At 55.4% G+C, this 19923-nt stretch overlaps 2 protein-coding genes across 4 annotated transcripts in view; one reads left to right on the forward strand and one right to left on the reverse strand.

The window, feature by feature from the left end:
• Window positions 1-5926, forward strand: part of HMGXB3 (HMG-box containing 3) — a 43204-nt gene extending 37278 nt beyond the window's left edge. For both annotated transcript variants that reach the window (XM_019734306.3, XM_019734305.3), the window contains 4 exons: window positions 745-878; window positions 1645-1761; window positions 3353-3562; window positions 4529-5926. In XM_019734306.3, coding sequence (XP_019589865.3) covers window positions 745-878; window positions 1645-1761; window positions 3353-3562; window positions 4529-4996 — 929 coding nt within the window. In that variant the 3' untranslated portion in view covers window positions 4997-5926. The remainder of the gene's footprint in view (window positions 1-744; window positions 879-1644; window positions 1762-3352; window positions 3563-4528) is intronic.
• A 146-nt stretch (window positions 5927-6072) lies between these two features.
• Window positions 6073-19923, reverse strand: part of CSF1R (colony stimulating factor 1 receptor) — a 28452-nt gene continuing 14601 nt past the window's right edge. For both annotated transcript variants that reach the window (XM_074313750.2, XM_019734307.3), the window contains 12 exons: window positions 19426-19541; window positions 14110-14236; window positions 13875-13979; window positions 13295-13405; window positions 12497-12647; window positions 10252-10343; window positions 10058-10152; window positions 8932-9054; window positions 8741-8852; window positions 8097-8196; window positions 7105-7210; window positions 6073-7004 (listed from right to left, as the gene is read on the reverse strand). In XM_074313750.2, the coding sequence (XP_074169851.2) occupies window positions 6870-7004; window positions 7105-7210; window positions 8097-8196; window positions 8741-8852; window positions 8932-9054; window positions 10058-10152; window positions 10252-10343; window positions 12497-12647; window positions 13295-13405; window positions 13875-13979; window positions 14110-14236; window positions 19426-19541 (1373 nt within the window). In that variant the 3' untranslated portion in view covers window positions 6073-6869. The remainder of the gene's footprint in view (window positions 7005-7104; window positions 7211-8096; window positions 8197-8740; window positions 8853-8931; window positions 9055-10057; window positions 10153-10251; window positions 10344-12496; window positions 12648-13294; window positions 13406-13874; window positions 13980-14109; window positions 14237-19425; window positions 19542-19923) is intronic.

The raw sequence follows: 19923 nt of genomic DNA on the forward strand, positions 1-19923 counted from the left end.
CTGGTTCTCAAACAATGCTTCCTAGCATTAGATACTGAGGTCCCACCTCTTGTTTGCAGCTTCAAGGCCCAAGAATTGTTTTTTTAAGGTCCTCACATAACGTGTTTCCCCAAAAATAAACCTAGCCGGACAATCAGCTCTAACGCGTCTTTTGGAACAAAAATTAATATAAGACCTGGTATTATATTATACCCCGTCTTATAGTAAAATAAGACCAGGTCTTATGTTATAATAAAATAAGACTGGGTCTTATATTAATTTTTGCTCCAAAAGATGCATTAGAGTGATTGTCTGGCTAGGTCTTATTTTTGGGGAAACACGGTAGTTGTATTGATTAAGCAGGTTCAGGAACATAGTGTATAAACAGCATTTTTAAAATGGGAGCTGCTGCTTCTCTTGGTGCTGCAGTTGTGGTAAGCATCTGAGATCTTGGTTCTGAAAGACCTTAAAAGGTTAAAAGCTGACCCATTTCGGGTTCTTTGCAATGGCACTCTGCTGGCTATCTCCCCTAGATGTTTAAGGGCACAAAGCCAGTTCCGAGAGACTTCACATCTCTGCAGGAGTCACAGACCTGCCTGAGTCCACCTCCCCCAGCGCCCCGGACAGTGTCAGGGCAGAGCCTGCTTCCACTCCTTGCTGTACTGTAGGCCTAGCCCCCTTGTTCTCCCCTCATGCATGAGGGACTGCTTTCACCTCTGTTGGCTGGTGGCAGTCCCCTCCCTTCAATGCCATCATCTCTTGCAGGCAATGGCAGTGTCTTGGTGAGGCTGCTGCAGGAGGGCACCTGCAAGCTAGAGGAGATGGGCTCCTACAGCGAGGAGGAGCTGCGGCACCTGCTGAGGCAATGTGGCATCCCCTTTGGGGCCGAAGACTCCAAAGTGAGTGTCGGGCCGCCGTGGAGTCAGGGACGTTGGGAGTCCTCTAGGCAGGGATACGCATACCTGTGCCTGGGCAGCTGTGCTGTGTTGGTCAGAGGCAGGCAGTCAGGCCTGGGAGCTCCTTAGTCCAGCTCGAGACTTTCATGTCAGTTCCTCTATTGACGGGAGTGAGTTCAGACTCTGGGGGTGGGAATCCTGGCTCTTCTGCTTACTATGTGACCTTGGATAAGCACCTTATATTTCTGAGCCTCATTTTCCTCGTTTGCAAAGTGGAAATAACCAAAATACCAACCTCACAAGGTTGTTGGCAGGAAGTCACTTTGTACAGTGTCTGATTGTCACCTCTCCAGGCTCTTAGAAAATGAGTGCTATTACAATTCAGAGAGAGAGGGAGAGCGAGAGTGTTGCATCCATATATTATTTACTTCCTACTAACATGCTGTTGAGAATGTTATGCTTCCTTTAAGTTCAGACTCAAGTGCTAGCTTCTCGTTGAAGCTTGCCCTGCCCTGGAGAAAGTAGGAAGAACCCAGGCCTGAGTAGCCTGGACAGAGTGGCAGCTTGATCAGTCTGGCTGGCTGTGTCTGTGACTGGGTCCTTTTAGGGCCCCAGGGTCCCCATCTATACCTAGAGGACATTGGGTTGGTGAGGCTCAAAGGCCCACCCACTCGGGCCTTGACAGTTTATTCTTTTGCTTTAGGTATTGAAGTATTTGGTGCTGTGCACCGTTTACTGGTGTGTTTTTAATCTTGTCCTTCTGCTCCAGGACCAGCTGTGCTTCTCCTTGTTGGCCCTCTATGAATCTGTACAGAATGGAGCCCGAGTTAGACAGCCCCCGCCTCATCTCACAGGGGGTAAAATCTACAAGGTGTGCCCCCATCAGGTAAGAAGAGAGATAAGAAGAGCGTGGGGTGAATTTGTTCGTCATGGTGTTTTGCCCGCACAGATTGATCCAGCTCATCCTTTGTGAGCAGGTACTTAGCTCACTGGGCAGCCTGTGGAGTAGCTCCTGACAGGTCAGGTGCCACCCTTTGTTCTAGGGAGGGACTGGGGGTCATCATTAGTATTTTTTCAGCACCCTACCATGTGCTGGCCCCTTCTTCAGCTGTTAAGGGTACAGAGGTGAGCAGCAATGTCATTCCTCCCTAGTTGACCTCATTTTAGTGGGAAAATGAAGTCACAACTGCTTGTGTTGGTAGTTCTGAAGGAACTAGGCAAGGGCCCAAGATAGGAAGTAAGAAGGAGGGACCTGCTCTCCATGGGGCAGCCAGAAAAGGCTGAGAGCCCCACTGAGGAGCTAGGGAAGGACTGTTCCAGCAGAGGGAAGAGTGACCACTAAGCCCTGAGTGGGGAAGCCTAGTGAGCCAAGAGGAGCAAGGTTGGAACGGTCACCAGAGGTCAGATCGTGTAGAGCTTTGTAGGCCAGAGGGGACCCATTGGATGGTTTTGAATGGGAAATGGGGTGGACATGGTCTGATTTTGGTTTTAGGAAGATCCCTCGAGGGTTTGGACGGGGTGGGCACCGGCATCGCTCTGGGAAGGCTGTGTGCTGAGTGGCAGAGTAGGCCCAGCAAGATCCGGGGTGGGGCACAGCCTGCACAAGTACTAAGTAGGAAGAGGGCACTTAGCAGAATGTCAGTTCACTGAGGTGTGGGAGTGGGCCAGGCAACCTGGCTGTCAAAGAGCATCGGGTTTCAGCTCCTTTACCAAAAGCTGGGTCTGAGTGAGATGCTGGGGCCTCCACCCTGGCAGATCAGAGCCTGCTCAGAAGATCGTGTTCATGTGACTGGGACCATCTCACCACAAGCACTTGACAACACATGGACAGCTGTGACAGCCACAGATCTCGGGGCTGTGATGGGAGAGCCGTATCACGTGGAGGCGACAGCCAGGCCTCGTGGGTGTAAAGGTGGAAGGTAGAGGCAGAGGCAGAACTTTCCAGTGTATGTAGAACTACGTGGCAATGGAGTGGCACTTGGAGACCCTGTCAGTGGAGGTGTTTACTAGCCTCCATCAGGGCTGGTGGGGAACTGCTCAGAGTACGGATGCTTAGACCCCACCCCCAGAGGCTGTGCCCAGGTTTGGGGTGGGGCCCAGGAGCCTCCATTTCTAACCAGTTCTTAGCTCCCGATGCTGTGCAGCCAGGATTGGGAACCACTGAGCTAGAGAGTGGTATTGGGTAGGGGGAGATGGGAGGGGGAGGTGGGTAGAGCAGATGCCCTGGGGGTATTTCAGCCTCAGTTGAGGACCAGGGGCTCCCAACTCTTCTTTCAGGAGGGCAGTGGTGAACTGGTGACTTCACTTAGGGACAGACGTAGGCAGGAAGCAGAATGTCATGGGCTCTGGCAGGATGACTGTGGCTTCAGTCATGAACCCTGATTTTTCATCTTCCTGGGAAAAAGCCAGCGAAGACTTGACTCAGTGTGTGCAGATGGGCTTCTTAACCCTGTTTGTGCCCCCTTGTCCGCCCCCAGGTGGTCTGCGGCTCCAAGTACCTGGTGCGGGGCGAGAGTGCCCGTGACCATGTGGATCTGCTCGCCTCTTCCCGCCATTGGCCACCCGTCTACGTGGTAGACATGGCCACACCAGTGGCCCTGTGTGCTGACCTCTGCTACCCAGAGCTGACCAGCCAGATGTGGGGGAGGAAGCAGGGCTGCTTCTCTAGCCCCACAGAGCCGCCTGTGGTGAGTTTCCTGCTGAGGACCTGGAAGAAACCCCGCAGAACCATGTCTACCCCCTGGTTCTCCCGGGAGGCCTTCTGGGAACACTCTCCAGCGCCTTTTGTCTCCATCAGTATTTAGTCTTGATGCTCTGGAACCAGCATTTACTGTACAAACTTACTGATCAACCCCTGGGTCTGTGAGGCTATACAGCCTGTCACTTAGTGTGTCCAGGGTGTCCCAGACACAGCTATTTTGGGGGTTAAATGGGTTGCCTTTCAGATAAGCCTAGAAAATTGACACCTTTGAGAGTCATCATGTACCCTAACATACTACGGACCCCAACAGTCCTGTCTTGGATTTCACCGTGAATACACACTACATGGCATGTTTGTTAACTAGAGGCACAGTGGCTTAGAAAACTGGCCTTATACAACCCTCTCCTTTTAAAAGGGGAGAGTAAGGCCCAGAGGGGGAAATAGATTTGTCCGGTGTCACACAGCAGGTTAGTGGCCGAGCACTTGTCTCTGTGTATCGGTGCATTGCACCAGGCAGTGTTTCTTACCAGAAGCATGTGCCCTCCAAGGCCAACTGTGCCCTTTGCAGGAAGAAACATTAGGATTGGTAATAGGAAGGGAACGTCATTGTCATCAGTTGCCTTTTCCTTGTTCCCTGGGGCTCCCTGGCTCTGTGAGCTTGTCTGGACACTGCGAGAGGCGTCTGAGCCTCAGTGGGAGCTGCTCCCTTGCCACTTCCCTGCAGCCTCTGTGGTAATAAACAATGGCAGCTCAGTAATCCAACATCTGCTCTAGTTTCTGTCCCCATTTCGCCCATGAGGAAACTGAGGCACAGGGGGAGAAGAGGGGACTTGTCCCATGAGACCCGCTGTGAAGATTTAAACAGGTCTGATGACCCCACAGCCTTCACTCACGCCCACCACACAGATTCTGCCTTAATCGTTCCCTCATCAAAGCGGCTTCTGTCTTCTAGAGTGTGTCCTGCCCAGAACTGTTGGACCAGCATTACGCCGTGGACGTGACAGAGGCCGAGCACTCCGTCCAGCACCCGGTCACCAAGACTGCCACCCGGCATATCGTCCATGCAGGCACCCAGCCCAGCCCTGGTGACGCCAGTGACGGCCACCACTCCTTGGCGCTGTGCCCCGAGCTGCTGCCCTACGCCGCCGTCCTGGCCGCCATCACGGACAGCAGGCCTCACAGCGTCCGCCAGCGGCCCATCGCCTTCGACAACGCCACTCACTATTACCTCTACAACCGCCTCCTGGACTTCCTCACCAGCCGCGAGATTGTCAGCCGGCAGATCCACGACATTGTGCAGAGCTGCCAGCCTGGCGAGGTGGTCATCCGGGACACCCTTTACCGCCTTGGGGTGGCTCAGATCAAGACGGAGACAGAGGAGGAGGGTGAGGAGGAGGAGGTGGCCACAGCGGCAGAATAAGCCCGGGGCGGCGCCATCTCTCTCAAGCCATAGTGAGGCCCTGCCCGAGGCAGATCCCCCAGGGGCCAAGTGGCACATTCACCTGTGGGAGGGCCTCTGACGCTGGGCCTGACCAAAGAGCCCCCATTTCCTGAGCACCCTGGGGTGCGGGGTCTTTTGTTCTCCATGTTTGGGGGATCAGGAGAGGCACCAGTACACTCCTTACCAGCCGCGAGAGAGCACTTAGGGGACATAGCATGTTCAGCCGGGGGAAGGGAGGCTAAGGGAAGGCCGGTAGCTGGCGGCTCCCCTGGGGCCTGCTGCGGTTCAGGGCGGAGGTCCCGGGGTGGGCTGAGGGGGAGTCCAGCAAGGTGGACAGGCGGCCGACGTGGCTCTTCTTGCCGCTGAGAATGCTGTCTCTGGCCCCCTGCAGCACACGAGCTCCTTTGCTCGTTGCCTTTGACTCAGGGCCTTGGCCTCTTAGCTCTAAGGGTCCCTGTGGGCTCTTGTTTCTCCCAGAGGAGGGATGCACTTCCCTCTTGCTCTTGCACCCAAGCCTGGGGGAAGCGGAGGAGGGAGAGACAGGCAGCCACAGCTCTTCCAGGACTGTCCTCTGCCTGAGCTTTGAGGAAGAGGATCCTTTTCTTTCTTTCCCTGGCCACTGCTGCCGCACCCTACATCCTCTCTGGGCTCTGGACCCTCACCACAGAGGGGATGTGGCCCATGGCATGACATAGCCTGGCAGCAGTAGGAAAACTCCCTTCTGTGAAGGGGAAGCAGACTGGGCCGTAAGGAAGAGTAGGACTGGCTCAAGTGCCCGAGGTTTGCTTAGGGCACGGGGATCGGCCGTGTGTTATTTAATTTATTGAGAGGAGTGGAGTAGGTGGCTTTGTTTTCCTCCCTCTTTCCCCAGCAAGAATAAAGTTTATTAAATTATCTGGTTTTGGTGAAGCAAGAGTCAGTACTATGCTCATTGTGTGGGTGCAGTGCGGTCGAGCTCTGAGGTGCTGAGCTAGTCACTTGACATGAACGAGGGATGGCAGGAGGTTCCAGGGAATCCGAACGCCCTCGGGAGACGGCAAGAACCAGAGGCTGACTGTGTTAATGTCGTTAGTTTAATGTTGACAGAGACATCCCACAGCGTGACTGTTAGTTATGGTGATTCAACTTGGGGAAGTTCGTGCTGCTTGCTTGGTGTGGCCAGCCACACGGGTCCCCTGTCTTCCAGCTCAGGAGGGCAGGGGACTGGGCAGAACCCTGAAATTCTAGCTGCCACGTGACTCATATCATCCCAGATCCAGGGGGGGTGGGGGAGGGGGGGCTGTGGAGAAAAGGCCAAAGGGCAGAGACTAGGAGGTAAGTTCGATTCTTACAGAGGAGCCCCCCTGCTCAAAGGGGTCTGAGCTGGGCACAGACTTCTCTGAGCACCTGTCCACTCTCGCTGTCTGCTTGGTTAGAGAGGCTCCCTCCACTCTGCTAAGGCCCAGGAGCATTGTTTGCTCAATGGTGGGGTGGCTCCCGGGGACTCCTTTGATGCAAACCAGTCGATTGAGACATGAGGGGAGTAGCGGAGGGGTTTCCTGGAAGTGGGAACAAGGTTAAAAGGGTGAGCTGGGGGTTCTCCCAGTTGGCATAGCGAACATGTGGCTGCAGCTTTGAGAACAGTGGGAGGGGAGGGGCTCAGCCCCAGCCCCTGACTGGCAGTGATGGCCCAGGTTCTGGAAGTGGGGTCCTCTCCGACCTCTCGTGGGTCCCACATTCCTGAGTTTCAGAGCTGGGCCAGGCTGTTAAGTGAAATGACGAAGGGCAGAGTCTGTGTTCTCCCCCATGGTGCCCATCCACGGAGAAGTTGGATCTTGGAGCAGGCGAGAGACAGCGCTTCCCTGTCGTCACCTCAGCAGAACTGATAGTTGTTAGGCTGCAGCAGCGGCTGGGCTATATCCCCCTGCTCACAGCAGGCCAGCTGCTCGCTAGAGCTCTCCTCTGGCTCGCTACCCTTGCTGGGGCTGCTCGGCAGGTTGGTGTAGGCCTGAGGGAGAGAGAGGGAGAGCCAGGGCATGGTCAGTCCGAGTGTCAGGCCCAGCCTGGCCCGCTGGAGCACCACCCACCGTGAGCCTGGCCCCACTCACCTGCTCTCTGCTCTCCTGGGCCTGCTCCTGAAGGAGGGAGCAGATCTGCTGGAAGGTGGGTCTGTGAGTGGGCTCCAGCGCCCAGCACGCTTGCATGATGCTGTATCTGAGACAGGACAGAGGCTGCCTGTGGGTCTGGGATCGTGATACACACACACACCCCCCTCCAGAGTCCTGCCCAGCACAGGTCCTGAAACCTAGTCAAAGTGAACTTAGCACAAGACCTGAGCTAAGGCCTCGGCGTGTGTTATCTCATTTAATCTTCCCAGTAACCCTTGGAGAAAGGTATCTTCATCACAGCCATTTTGACAACTGAGGGGAGAAGAAGCTCAGAGATGCTATCTTGCCCAAGCTCCTAGAACAAGAAGGGGCGCTCCTGCGACCTGCAGGTAGGTTTGAGAGGTGGACGGAAAGAATGAGCGACTGACTGGCTACAGCAAGAGACTAAAGGCAGGGTGGGTTGCCGGGGCTGAGTGTCTGGTTAGCTGGCTCGTGAGTGCCTGGCAGTGAGTGCCTGGGTGGGCACGGGGAGGTTGTGTCGAGAGCGTGACTGGAGAAAGAAGCAGTGGGTGAATTCGTGGCCAGCTGGCCTGTGGAAAAGTTGTGGTGAGGGCAGGGAGCCAGTGAGCGGCTCGCGCCTGGTGGGCTGGCTGTGGTGAGGCAGCTAAGGCTCCAGTGGCTGACCAACTCCACAGGTCGCCAGGACAGGAGACATGAGAAGCCTGCCTTGCGGTCACAGTCAGTCACGGAGTTAAAAATCTATCATTCGAGGTAGGGCCAGCCCACGTAAGAGCCCTCTTTGAGCACATCTTCCATGCTGCCTGAGAAACCAGTGGGAACCCCGAACTTGATCAAGGGGCCTGGCATTTTGTTCACTGTGGGAGAGAGGAAGCCTGGCCCTGGAACATGGGGACAGGGAGACTACGGCCACACGCCTTTCCATCCTCTTCAACCAGACAGGGCGCCCTTCCTCCTGGAGGTCCTTCACTTACATGCTCTTTGGAGCGAACGCAGGCTGGGCCATTTGGTACCCATCCTTCACCAGCTTGTAGAACTTGCTGTTCACCAGGATGCCAGGGTAGGGGTTCAGCCCTGCAAAGGCCAAGATCACACCGTGCTCAGTGCTCCTTTGCCCTTCCCCACCCCACACACCTTGGCAAGGCTGAGGTTCCTCTTAGTGTTTACTCTGTGCCAGGCACTGCGAAGGGCACAGGCTCTAGGAAGTAGAGAACCTTCACCCAGCCTCATCCCACCACACAGTTCCAGCCCAGGCTTTGCAGTGAGAGGTGGTGAGAGGAGTACATTGAAGGGCTTTACCCAAGGCCCTGTGCCCAGAGCTCCAGAGCTGGGAGCTGCGTCTTCACGGGTATGCACGTTTCAGACAAGGGACAATAGCATTCTAGGAAGCAGCAACAGCACAAGCAGACAGAACAGCCCAGAGGGGATGCTTGTCGCAATGGAGGGTCTGCCCAGCCCACACAGGAACTGCAACACTGGTTTTAAGATGCTTTGCCTGTCCATTCACACCAGCCCTTGCTCCGCCCTGGGCACCAAGCATCTTTAAGGTATAAGACACCACAGGTAACCAGACACGGGTCAGCCCCCAGGCTGAGCCTGCACTGGGCCAGCCTCTCACCGAGTGAGAAGATCTCCCAGAGGAGGATTCCGTAGGACCAGACATCGCTCTGAACCGTGTAGACGCAGTCGAAAATGCTCTCTGGAGCCATCCACTTCACGGGCAGGCGAGCCTGGCACAGCAGACCCCAGTCACTTTTGGCCCTGGCTCCTATGCCCTCCCCAGCCTGGCCCATCCCTTCCAGAACTCACATTGCCCTTGACGATGTAGTTGGAGTCATTCATGATGTCCCTAGCCAGCCCAAAGTCCCCAATCTTGGCCACACGCCCACTGGTCAGCAGAACGTTTCGGGCTGCCACGTCCCGATGGATGCACTGAGGGGAAGTGCTGCAGGGTTAGTCCTGGGCCCTCCCCTACCTGAGCCCAAATTGCAGGAGGAACGGCTAGGGCCCTAGAAGGCCTAGGGGTCCCCGTGGAGAAAGGGCATCAGTTTGGATCCTGACCCTGACTCCCATCCTACCTTCTAGCACAGCCCTGAGGCTGAGAAAATAGAACGCAGTTGGACAGTCGAGTGTTTAGAAACCACTGGCCCTCTGGCCCTGAGCAGCAGGAGCTGACTTCGACCTAGGTGGTTGCTCGGGCCCAGAAGCAGTGAGCCGTGGCGCTCTGAGCAGTGTCTGGCCCACATGGCTCCTAATGATAGCAGCTGCCCCCTTCAGGGCCCTACCGTGCCATGCCCTTCCTTAAACATCTGCACATGTTGTAATCCCATTTTGCCCTCAACCCTGGGATTGTGCCACTTGTTATGGGTATAGAAACTAGGGCTCAGAGAATGTCAGTAGTTGCTCAAAAGCACACAGCAAGTGGCAGAGCCAAGAATCAAACTTAAGCCCCAAGTCGTGCTCTAAGGAGGACAGCCACAGCTCCCACTGCTAGGGCACTTCTGCCGGGGCTGCGTGTATTGCACATATCATCTCATAGCCTCATGTCAACTCAGGAGGCTCTGTTACCCCATGAGACCATGTCCTTCGCAAGGGGGCACAACGGTTGTCTCGTTCACACTGTTGACAAAACAGGAATAATGCCTGCTCTTGGAAATGGGGTCCTGTTGCACTGCTGGTAAGCGGCACCGCTCAGGCTGGGGCTCCCGCCCTCCTGGAGGAACTCGGGCACAGCTTTCTCCGAAGCCCTTTGAGGCTGCAGCCTGGACGGACGCTGTGTGGCCTCTGCCCACTTGCTTTCTGGCATTCTGGCTCCTCCCTTGCCCCTTCACATGCTCCCCTTTCTTCCTCATCCTCACTCCAACCTCATGGGTGTTCAGTGCTCCCTCCCACCCCGTCCCCCAGGTGATGACATGGGATCTGGTTTCCAACTCACGTTCTTAGAAGCAAGGAAGGACATGCCCTGGGCCACCTGGCTTGAGAAGTGGAGCAGGTCCCACAGCTCCAGCGGCCACCCGTCCTTGTCCATGTCTGGTGTGGGGAGACGTGTCAGGGCAGCCTGCTACATCCTGCCCCACCCGCCCAGCCCCCGGTGGCCCTCCCCTTTCCCGCAGCCTGGGACCTCCTCACCTTGCTCAGAGAAGGAGTCATCTGAAGAAGAAGTGGAAACGGGCCTCATCTCTACGTAGGTGTCCACACCCTGGCTGGAGAAGCCGCTGTCCCTACATAGGACAGGGGACCGAGGACCAGTCAGTCCCCATCACCACACCAGCCAGCTCAGGCCTTGGCCTCCAGCCACTCAGCAGGGAAGGGAAGGGACCTTGGGGTCAGCTTGAACATCACTGTCTGACAAGGAACCTCCCCCCACCACCACCCGCCTAGCCCCCATCACATTCTGAGTGATCATTGATCTCTGCTTGACCATCCAGTGAGGGAGCTGATAACCTGTTCTTTTTTGGCAACTCTGCCTGTTAGAAAGTTCTTTATTGTTCCTAATCCCAGTCTACCCCTGAGATTTTCCCCTTCCCTTGGTCCTTGCTCTTCCCTGAAGGGCCACAGAGAAGTAGGCTCCCTCTTCCCCATAACCGCACTGCAGGGATCCGAGCATAGCCTAGGGCCTCTTTGAGTCCTCTCTGTCTAGACAGTGGCTTTCATCCCTGATTTCACATGAAAATCATCATGCAGAGCTTTTAACACTCCCTCCCCATGCCCAGACGACTTCAGAAACTCGAGGGGCAAAACTCAGCCGTTAAACCACTTTTAAACCTCTCCAGGCAATTCCAGTGTACAACCTGCCTGAGTTGAGACCCACTGGTCTAGAGACGTACTTCTTAAACTAATTCATGAGCATTGAATCACCTGGAATCGTATTTAAATGCAGATTCTGATTCAGCAGGTCTGGGCAGGCCTGAGATTGAGCATTTCTAACAGCTCTCCAGGGATGCCTATGAGCCCTGCTTTTGAGTGGCAGGTAGTTTGAGAAGCACTGCTCTATTAGGTTAGTGCAAAAGTAATTGCGGTTTTTGCAATTTTTTTTTAACCCTTTAAACCACAGTTACTTTTGCACCAATTTAATATCCCAACCAGATGAGTTCTGGACCTGTCATCCTCCTGTCCCCTCTGTGATAGAGACGTGTATCTTGACAATGTCCATACTCGAGCGTTCCCAGAAAGAGAGCCTAGTGTTTTATTCATGGGTTGACCATGGCAAAACTATCCCCTCCCTTGGTCTAGAAATTATACTTCTAATAATGTAACCTGAGATCCCTTTGGCAGGATTGGTTCATGTGCCACTTGCCCTTTAAATCACCCCCACTCTGTGAATCCTTTCCCCACCTACAGATTTAAAGATGGGAGATAATACTTTTGGTTCTCATTTTGATTTGATCTGGCCTGAGGTTCCAGCCTGCAGAGGCTCAGTGTGAGCCATCCTCTTAGAAGAGGAAGCAGATCCTGCCAACCCCCACATTTGAGGACACTGGATGGAGTGAAATGCCTCCTCCTCCTTTTGCCTCCACAGGTTTGGCAGCTGACGGTGGCTAGGAAAGGGGCCCAATGTACACCCTTCTCATTCTGATCCTTTCCTGGCTGCCAGAAGCCTGGCTCTGAAGCCCCGCAAGCCCCAAGATGGAGACTTCCAGGAGAGCAGTGTGGTACTGGACCAGGAGTCAAGAAAGCAGAATCTAGGCCAGGCTTTGCCTCTGCCCTGACTCGTGTGTGTCATGAAACTGGCCACTTCCTCTCTCTGCTTCCCCATGTGGCTCTGTCCATCTGCCTCTGGGTGGCTTCCAGGAATCACAGCATACAGAATGACAGGAAAGACCCTGAGAGGTGCAACCCCTGATGGCTTGCCTGGGGAAAATGAGGCCCAAATGGACCAGGGACCTGCTACAGTGATGCCGTTTTGCACTGCTCACCCAACAACCCACAGACGCTGTCCCCACTTCGTGGTGAGGTGGGGACTTGACACTGGCTACTCTTAAGTGGAATGGGTTCTCTGCAGCCCCCAGCAGCATGTGCTATGGGGAAAACAGGGCGATTACCCCCAAGATCTTCCCATCTCTGGCTAGGACCCCAAATGGTCTTAGTTGAACTTTTACATAAGGATTTCATTAATGCCTGTCTCCACCAGACTATAAGCTGCCCATCTTTGCCTTGATATTTCCAGAATGTAGTAGGTGCTCAAATATTTGTTGGATGATGAGAATAAGTAGTAGAGAAACCGAGTTGCCCATCTAACCTTGGGTGGCTATTACACATGACAGATGGGAATGTGAAAGCCACTAGCCACCCAACCCTGAGCTAGCTTTGGGGACAGACCTGGGCCCCCTCCTCCCAGTCGTGGCCTCATTCCTGTCCCTGACGGGGGTACTACCTGCGGGAGTATTTCTTTTCCACGTGGATGTTCTTGTAGCCAGGGTCCTGGCCTGGACTCAGGCTGGGTCCCAGCATGGCCTCAGCCTTCCTTCTCAGAAAGTTGAGCAGGTCGCCATAGCAACAGTACTCAGTGATGACCAGGACAGGACCTAGAGCAGCCAAGAGAGTGGGGTGAGTGCACCCCACAACCCACTCCCCACGTAAACAGGAACATGGGGTAGGGGCAATGAGGCATCCTGAACTGAGACTCAGAGTTGCATCTGTCTAAAGCAGAGGAATCTCAAAAAAACAAACAAAAAAAACCGTAGCCAAACAATTATTTCCTCAAAGGAAATCTATGGCAGTTTTATAAAGGTCAAAGCTCCTATAGAGGAGGATGGAGCGGACTTGGAATCCCAACAGGCCCTGGGGCACCTCTGTGGACCCCACGGTGAGTGTCCAAATGTCTTTGGGTGGGAGCTTCTTAAATGGTAGATTTGGGGCTTTACTCCAGACCCACAGAATCTGACCGCTTGGAGCAGGGCCCAGGGACCTGCTACCTTAGCTCCCTCCCCAGTCACTGATGCCCACTTTTGTCAGAGAGCCGCTGCTCGGAGCTCCCAGAACCGTCTGCTATCTACGAGCAGCTTGACCACTCCAGGCGTCCAGCCCAGGAATTTAAGGGACACTGAGACAGGGGTTCTGCCTTCACTTGGAGAAGACGTAAAGTGGGAGATGGAGTGAGGTGGCCCTGGGGCCCTCAGACACCTGAGAGGGCCCCAGGCCGTGGGCCCCCGTGCCCGCCAGGGCCCCTCACCTCCATGGGTGCAGGCTCCCAGCAGGTTGACTATGTTGTTGTGCTGACCCAGGTGACTCATGATCTTCAGTTCCGACATGAGGGCCTCCTTCTCGTCAGAATGAGCCGTGGCTGCGAGATGGGGCCAAGGTCCCACAGATGAGGAGAGGGCAGGGCATGGAGAGCCACAAAGATGGGAGACCCCCAGGGGAGCAGGCAGGGTGCACCCAGAGCCCCAAAGCCACCAGGGGCCAAAAGAGGGAGAAGGAGAAATGCGACATACAGATGGGAGTTAGGGAGAGAGACAGAGAGAAGCCATAGGGCCAGTCACTGAGCTGGTCTTGGGTGACAGGAAGCCAAGCTGTAGCCAGGCCATGGCCCAGGGTGGCCTCTGTGAACCCCAGCCTCTTTGGGGGCTCAATCAGAAACCCCTCCACACCCAGAAGTTAGAGGGAGCCTGGAGCTCACCGCCAATCCCAGGCGCAAATGGGCTGAAAATGCCTGCAGTACCTCTTACGACCACAGGGCAGCCTCGCCCCCACAGCATGTACCACCTCCCACTGGCTCCTCCAAACTCCGCAGACGCCTTTCTCTCACTCACATTTCAGCATCTTCACCGCCACCTTCAGGACAGCATCTTCCTTGCCCAGACCAAAGGCTGTGGCCTCTACCACCTTCCCAAAGGCGCCAGCTCCAAGGGTCTTACCTGCCACACATACACACAGACTCTTAGGTCCCTGGGCACCAAAGGGCTCGCTCTCTAGGGGCCCCCGGGGTCCCTGCAGCCCATGCTGCCCTGGGGTGGGAGGGCCTGGTGGGCTGAGGTCCCATCTCACCAAACTGCAGGTTGTTACGGGGGAACTCCCACTTTTCATTGTAGGGCAGCTGGGTGGGATCGATGAACGTGTAATTGTTGCCCTCATAGCTCTCAATGATTTTCCAGCGCACCTGGTATTTGGGCTTCTGCAGAGGGAGAGAGAGGAAGCATGTGTCAGCCGGGCCTGGCTGGTGCGTCTTGGATCTCATCCCCGACTCCTAAGGCAGGGGAACTGGGCAGTGCCATGGCTCTCAGCCGGAGGAGGCAGGGTATGGCCGGGGATGCATGTGGTGAGAGGGGCTGGGTCTTCTCATGCCCATGGCTCTGAGAGCTCTGGCCCTTCCTGGCTTGGCTTGGCTTCACTGTGTGACTTCCCTTGCCCAGCCTCACCTCCCCTTCCTATGTATTCAGAGACGTGGACAGATCGCCTCTTAGGGCCTTGATAGCTCTGAAAATTTGGTAATTCCTGAGCCAGGAGGGAGGATGGAACCTGAGAGCCATCCCGCTATCCTCCCACCTAAATACTATTTGTTTTTACTTGTGGTAAGAGACACATAACAAAGTTTACCATCTCAACACAGTTCACTAGTGTTAAGTACATTCACATTCTTGTGCAACCCATTCCAGAACTCTTTTCATCTTGCAAAACTGAAACTCCATACTCATTAAACACCTCCCCCTCCCCGCCTCCCCCCAGCCCCTGGCCACCACCATTCCACACACCTCATGAATCTGACTACTCTACGTGCCTCATATAAGTGGAGTCATGCAGTATTTGTCCTCTGCGACTGGCTTCTTTCACTTAGCATAATGTCTTCAAGGTTCATCCGTGTTGTAGCATGGGACAGAATTTCCTCTCTTTTTAAGTCTAACGGACATGCCCTTCCAAATCCTTCCCGGGGCCCGTTTGTGCCAGGCCCCACTGACTCACAGTTGAGCGAGACCAAATCCCTGCCCTCATGGAGTTTGCATCCTGGTCTCAGACATTCACCTCAAATAGATATATATGTAAGACATTTTCAAATAGTGCGGTGAAGAAAATAAAGCGGGCTAATGGGATAGAGAGTGGTGGGTACAACTGAAGATAAGTGAGGGAGGGCCCCTGAGGAGGTGAGAAGGAGCCAGCCATGTGACCACGGAAGGGAGCCCTGGGCAAGCTCTGAACAGACCCGCGGAGGCCTGGCAGTGGGAAAGGGCCTGGCGACTTGTACTGACTGGAAGGTTCTCAGCCACGTGGCTTGAGGGGAGCAGGGGAGGTTCCAAAGTCAGGAAGGTCTGGGGGGCTGAGATAAGTGAGAAGCCCTCTCTGCCCACAAGGTAGTGAGTGTCTGGAGGGCCTGAGTTCCTTCTCAGGCGTCCCCTGCTGTTACCGACCCCCAGCTGGAGCAGAGCTGTTTCAGGGAGGAGGAGCAGCTGGCTGCCTCTCTCTTTCCTGCCCGGGTGGCAGCTGCTTGGGGGCATCATGCCAGGGGCTGCCCTTGAGAAGTGCTGATGGAAGACAGAGTTTAGGTGGAAAGTGGAAGCTGGGCTGTGGCAGCGGAGAACACCGAGGCCTTGGGTCAGCAGTCCAAGCCTCTTTCCTGTCAGGCCCCCTGGGCATGAGGACCAGCTGTGCTGTGCTTAGCAGCTGGGCTCCTTCGTGGGCACCCAGCTTGGGGGAGCTACAGGGTGTTGTGGAGGGTGGCCTGTGGCTGCACGTCTTGCTGGGTTAAGAGACGAGCCTCCAGATAGCCACAGGGAAGACCTTGCAGATGGTGGTTTGGGAGACGTAAGGAAGGGCTTTCAGGTTCTGCTTGGGGGTGGGGGAGACTACAGGCAAACTTAAGGATACCCATGTTATGGCTTGGGAGGGGAGTCTGAAATGGGACAGAGGCGGGACTTCCTGAGTCTCAGAGGGTTCCAACCTTTCCTGTGCTGCCTTCCCAGCCCAAAAGAGAGACCGAGCCAGGAGGGGATTCTTTGAACGCCCCCGTCCCAGCCCCAGCCACTTCCATGTCCAGAAGCCTCTGTGACCAAGGCCTGTTTGTCTCCTCACCACTTCTCCTTCCTCTGTCTCCTATAGCTGGGCCTGAGTCAGCCCCTCCCCACTGCTGCCCCCAGCCAGGCAGGGGATATTGGAGAAAGGGATGGGCGTCGAAGGAAGAAGAGGTTGTCCGGCTGGAATCTCAGCTTTCTGGATCCCAGACTCTACCTGGAGAAGGGGGCAGCTCTCTTCCGTCTGATTCAGACGTCCCCACTCCTCTTCCTAGCAAGCGGCTCCCAGTTCTCCACGTACACCGCCCAAGCCTGGGCCTCTACCGTCCCTGGAAAGGGCTCATAGGTAGCTCCCAGGGGCTTCTACCCAGAGGGGCTTCTCCTCCACAGGAGAACCCTTCCAGGGAGGCTGGGAAGGGCTGCCTCAGACTTCCTAATATCAGTGAATGCTTCTCCAGCACTTCCTGTGAACAGGGTTCAGGTCTATACACTCACTGTGCGTCATCGCATTTATTCCTCACGACAGGCTCAGGCCCTATGTCCACCCGCAACTTCCCCTTGGCAACCAAGGTAGGCAGGAGACAGCAAAGTGCCACTAGGCCTGCTGGTTCTGGCTCGGTGGCTGTTCTGTCTCAGGAAGGTAGAGACCTCAACAGTTCCTAGGATACCGTGAGAACCCCCATTTTCCCCCAATTTGGTGCTAGTCCCCACAGCTCAGTTCTGACCCCCAGAATCCCGGCCTCTCCCCCATCCCCTTTGCTCCTCCTGCCTCATCCTTTCCTTTCTGTGCCCCTCCTCCTTTCTGCCTGCTGACTCCTGCTCTTTCTCTTCCCCCTTTGCCACCACCCCCGTGGTCTCTCTGGGGGCCAGAAAAGTGATGACTCAGCCTGAGGCACAAACAGTCCTTCCCGCAGACGAGGACACCCTCACCCCAGGCCTGGGCAGTACAAACTGGCCAGGCTGAGTCCACAGTGCAGGGGCGAGTCTCAGAATCCCAGGGGGCAAAACAGGAGAATTGGACTGCAGGCCCTGAGATAGGGGCATGATCATCTTGACACCTGAAGGTTTTGTCCCCTGGGATACCCTCCTTCTCTTGGCCCTGAGTGGGCTCAGGGGGCAGTTGAATTTCCTGGATGGGAAATGAGGTGACTGGAAGTACTTGTTCCCCAAATGGTCCCATGGAGGGAGGGTAAGGTGCCTAAACCACAGCTGGCCAAGGGCTAACCCACAGCAAGGCAGAAAGGGCTGGAGGGGAACTGGGAACTTCTCTGGAATCTCTGCAGTCTGTCCTGGGCAGCTCTGTAGGGCTCGGGGAGGCGGTTTTAGCTTCTGTGTAAGGAAGAACTTGAAAGCCAGAGCTGCTCATAGAAGGAATGGCGATCACAAGTGTGGTCCTGTGCCTGGAGGTGGACGAGCAGGGCCCAACACCACTTTGGGTGTGTAGTCAAGGAGAGGCCCAACCTCAGACACCCCTCCGGTCCCAAGAGGCATGAGCTAACGGGTTCCTCAGTCAACTTCCTCCTTGGACGAAGGACGCAACGTCCATTTTGAGCACTGTCTGTGCTCAGCACTCGGTGGAGTCCTCTACATGCCCTACATCGTGAATCCTCAAGACAGTCTGGTGGGGTGGCCACTATTATTAACCCATTTCACAGATGGAGAAACAGAGGCTTAGAGACATCAACTTTCCCAGGGTCCCATAGCTGGAAACTGGCAGAAGCAGGACTCGGATCCAGATCCGTCCAACTAGCAACCCCTGGCTCTTAAACCAGATCATCAGTAGGCTCGTGGAATGTCCTAGGAGGGGGGCTGTTAAAAGCTGCCAGTCCCATGGTACAGGTGGGGAAACTGAGGCCCAGAGAGGCAGTGAGTCAGCCAAGGTTATATGGCAAAACTGCATCAGAGCTGGACCCAGATCCTCCAAGTCTTGACCTGGGGCCCTGGTTTCCTGGGGGCTGCACTCTGAGCTGCCTCCCCATGCTGTTCATGAGCATGGAGAGCTAAACCCATGGGACCCTGGGGTGCCCCCACATCCCATCCATTCTATCTACTCCAAGTCCTCTTCTCACACTAAAGCCCCCAAGATAGGTGTGGAGAAGAAGTGATTCACCCCTAAATCATATCACTCCTTGTTCAAACCCACTGACAGCCCTGAGCCTACAGGATGGGGTCCAAGCTCTCAGATCCCCAACCTGCCCCCATCTGCCTCCTCATCTACGTGCTAATATTTCCAGAATTCACCTTGGTCTTCCCCCCACCCTTTGCACACATTACTCTCTGCCCTAATAATACCCTTTCTGTGGTCTTGTCTCTCCTTGCTGCATGCCCCAAGGCCTGTGCCCCCATGCCAAGCCACCTCCTCCAAGCAGTCTGCCTTCCCCACCAGTGGAACAGATCCCTCCACTGCTGGCCTCCACAGCCCCCTGGCCTGGCCCTCTCAGCATCTGATCACACTGGACACCGTCTTTTATTCAGGGAGGCAGCTAGGCCCGGTGGTGGGGGCTGTGGACCTGGGATGGGAGGCGCCTGGAACCCTTGGGCAGGTTCTTCAACCTTCCTGAGCCTCAGTTTCTATATTGTAAAATGCCGACTGCTACCGTCCCTGCCTCTGGGTGTTGTGAGGGTAAAATAAGACAATCCAATGTTTTGCATCATGATTAAAAAACATGGCTTTTTGAAAACCAGCCTCTGCCATCGACCCGCTGTAATCTAGGGCAAATGTCTCAACCTTTCGGAACCTCAGCTGCCAACTCTGTAAAATGGGGTTAGTGATAGATACTATTATATCTACATGCCGTGACTTTTGAGGGCATTAAATGAGAGGATGTATGTAACACAATTGATTTTAAAAATGCCCCTAAAATCGCTATCACTGATTGTGCTCTCAAAGTGACAGGCAGCACACCAAACGTCAACACGCAGTAAACGGTAGCTCTGAATAATAACATTCAATAACGAAGAGGCTGATGATGGTCAAGCCTTCCTCCTCCAGTAGACCACTTGCCACCTGAGGGTGAGGCACAGGCCTGGCCCCAGGCCGGGACAGGATCCCACGCTTACGCTCTTCTGGGACCCATTGCTCTGCCCGGAGCATCTTTCGCCCTCACTTTCCTGGTGAATTGATTAGCGACTGTCTCCCCCCTAGACAGTGAATGCTATGAGGGCAGCGCCTCAGAGGCTGTGAGTTTTGGCCCACCCAGCACTTGGCATACATTGGCATACAGTAGGCACCCACTAAAGAGCTGTTGACAGAATGAGTGGGTGTTCGGGGGCTGAAGGGAGCACCTGCGTGGTCTAGCGCTGCTGTCCCAGAGTCCAGCGCACCCGGGGCCCCTGGCCGCCCCGCCCTGCCCGGGCTCACCTGCTTGTACTTGTACAGAAGCAGCAAGAGCAGCAGCAGCAGTAAGGCCGTGACGGACATGCAGGCGACCAGCACTGGCGTGAAGAAGGGCTCCTCACGGGGCTGCACCCTGGCTCCTAGAAGGGGCGGGGCAGGAGAGTGAGTGGCAGAGGGGGCCTCAGTGACCCCTGCCCTCATTGAGAATAGGCCAGTGCACTGCCTGGAACACAGCTGGCACTCGATAAAGGCTATGACTGAACAAAGTATCCAGAGCCTCAGGGAGCCTTCCTGCAGACCCTCCCCCAGCCAGGGGCATGGAGGACAGACCCTCCTGCTCTGCTCATGCCCAGCTCTAACCCCTGCTGGACTCTCAGCCTTTTGTGGCTGGGGGAGGCCCTCAGGTCACACAGTGTCACCCCCACCAGGGCAAGGAGCCCCTCTGCAGTAGCCTGGCCTCGTGCCCAGCCTTGGCTTGCACACAACCCCCCCCCCCCCCCCGTGATGGGGTTCACTGCCTAC

This window comes from Rhinolophus sinicus, chromosome 5 (assembly GCF_057876585.1).
Source record: "Rhinolophus sinicus isolate RSI-liver-muscle chromosome 5, RSI-T2T, whole genome shotgun sequence".
NCBI lineage: Eukaryota > Metazoa > Chordata > Mammalia > Chiroptera > Rhinolophidae > Rhinolophus > Rhinolophus sinicus.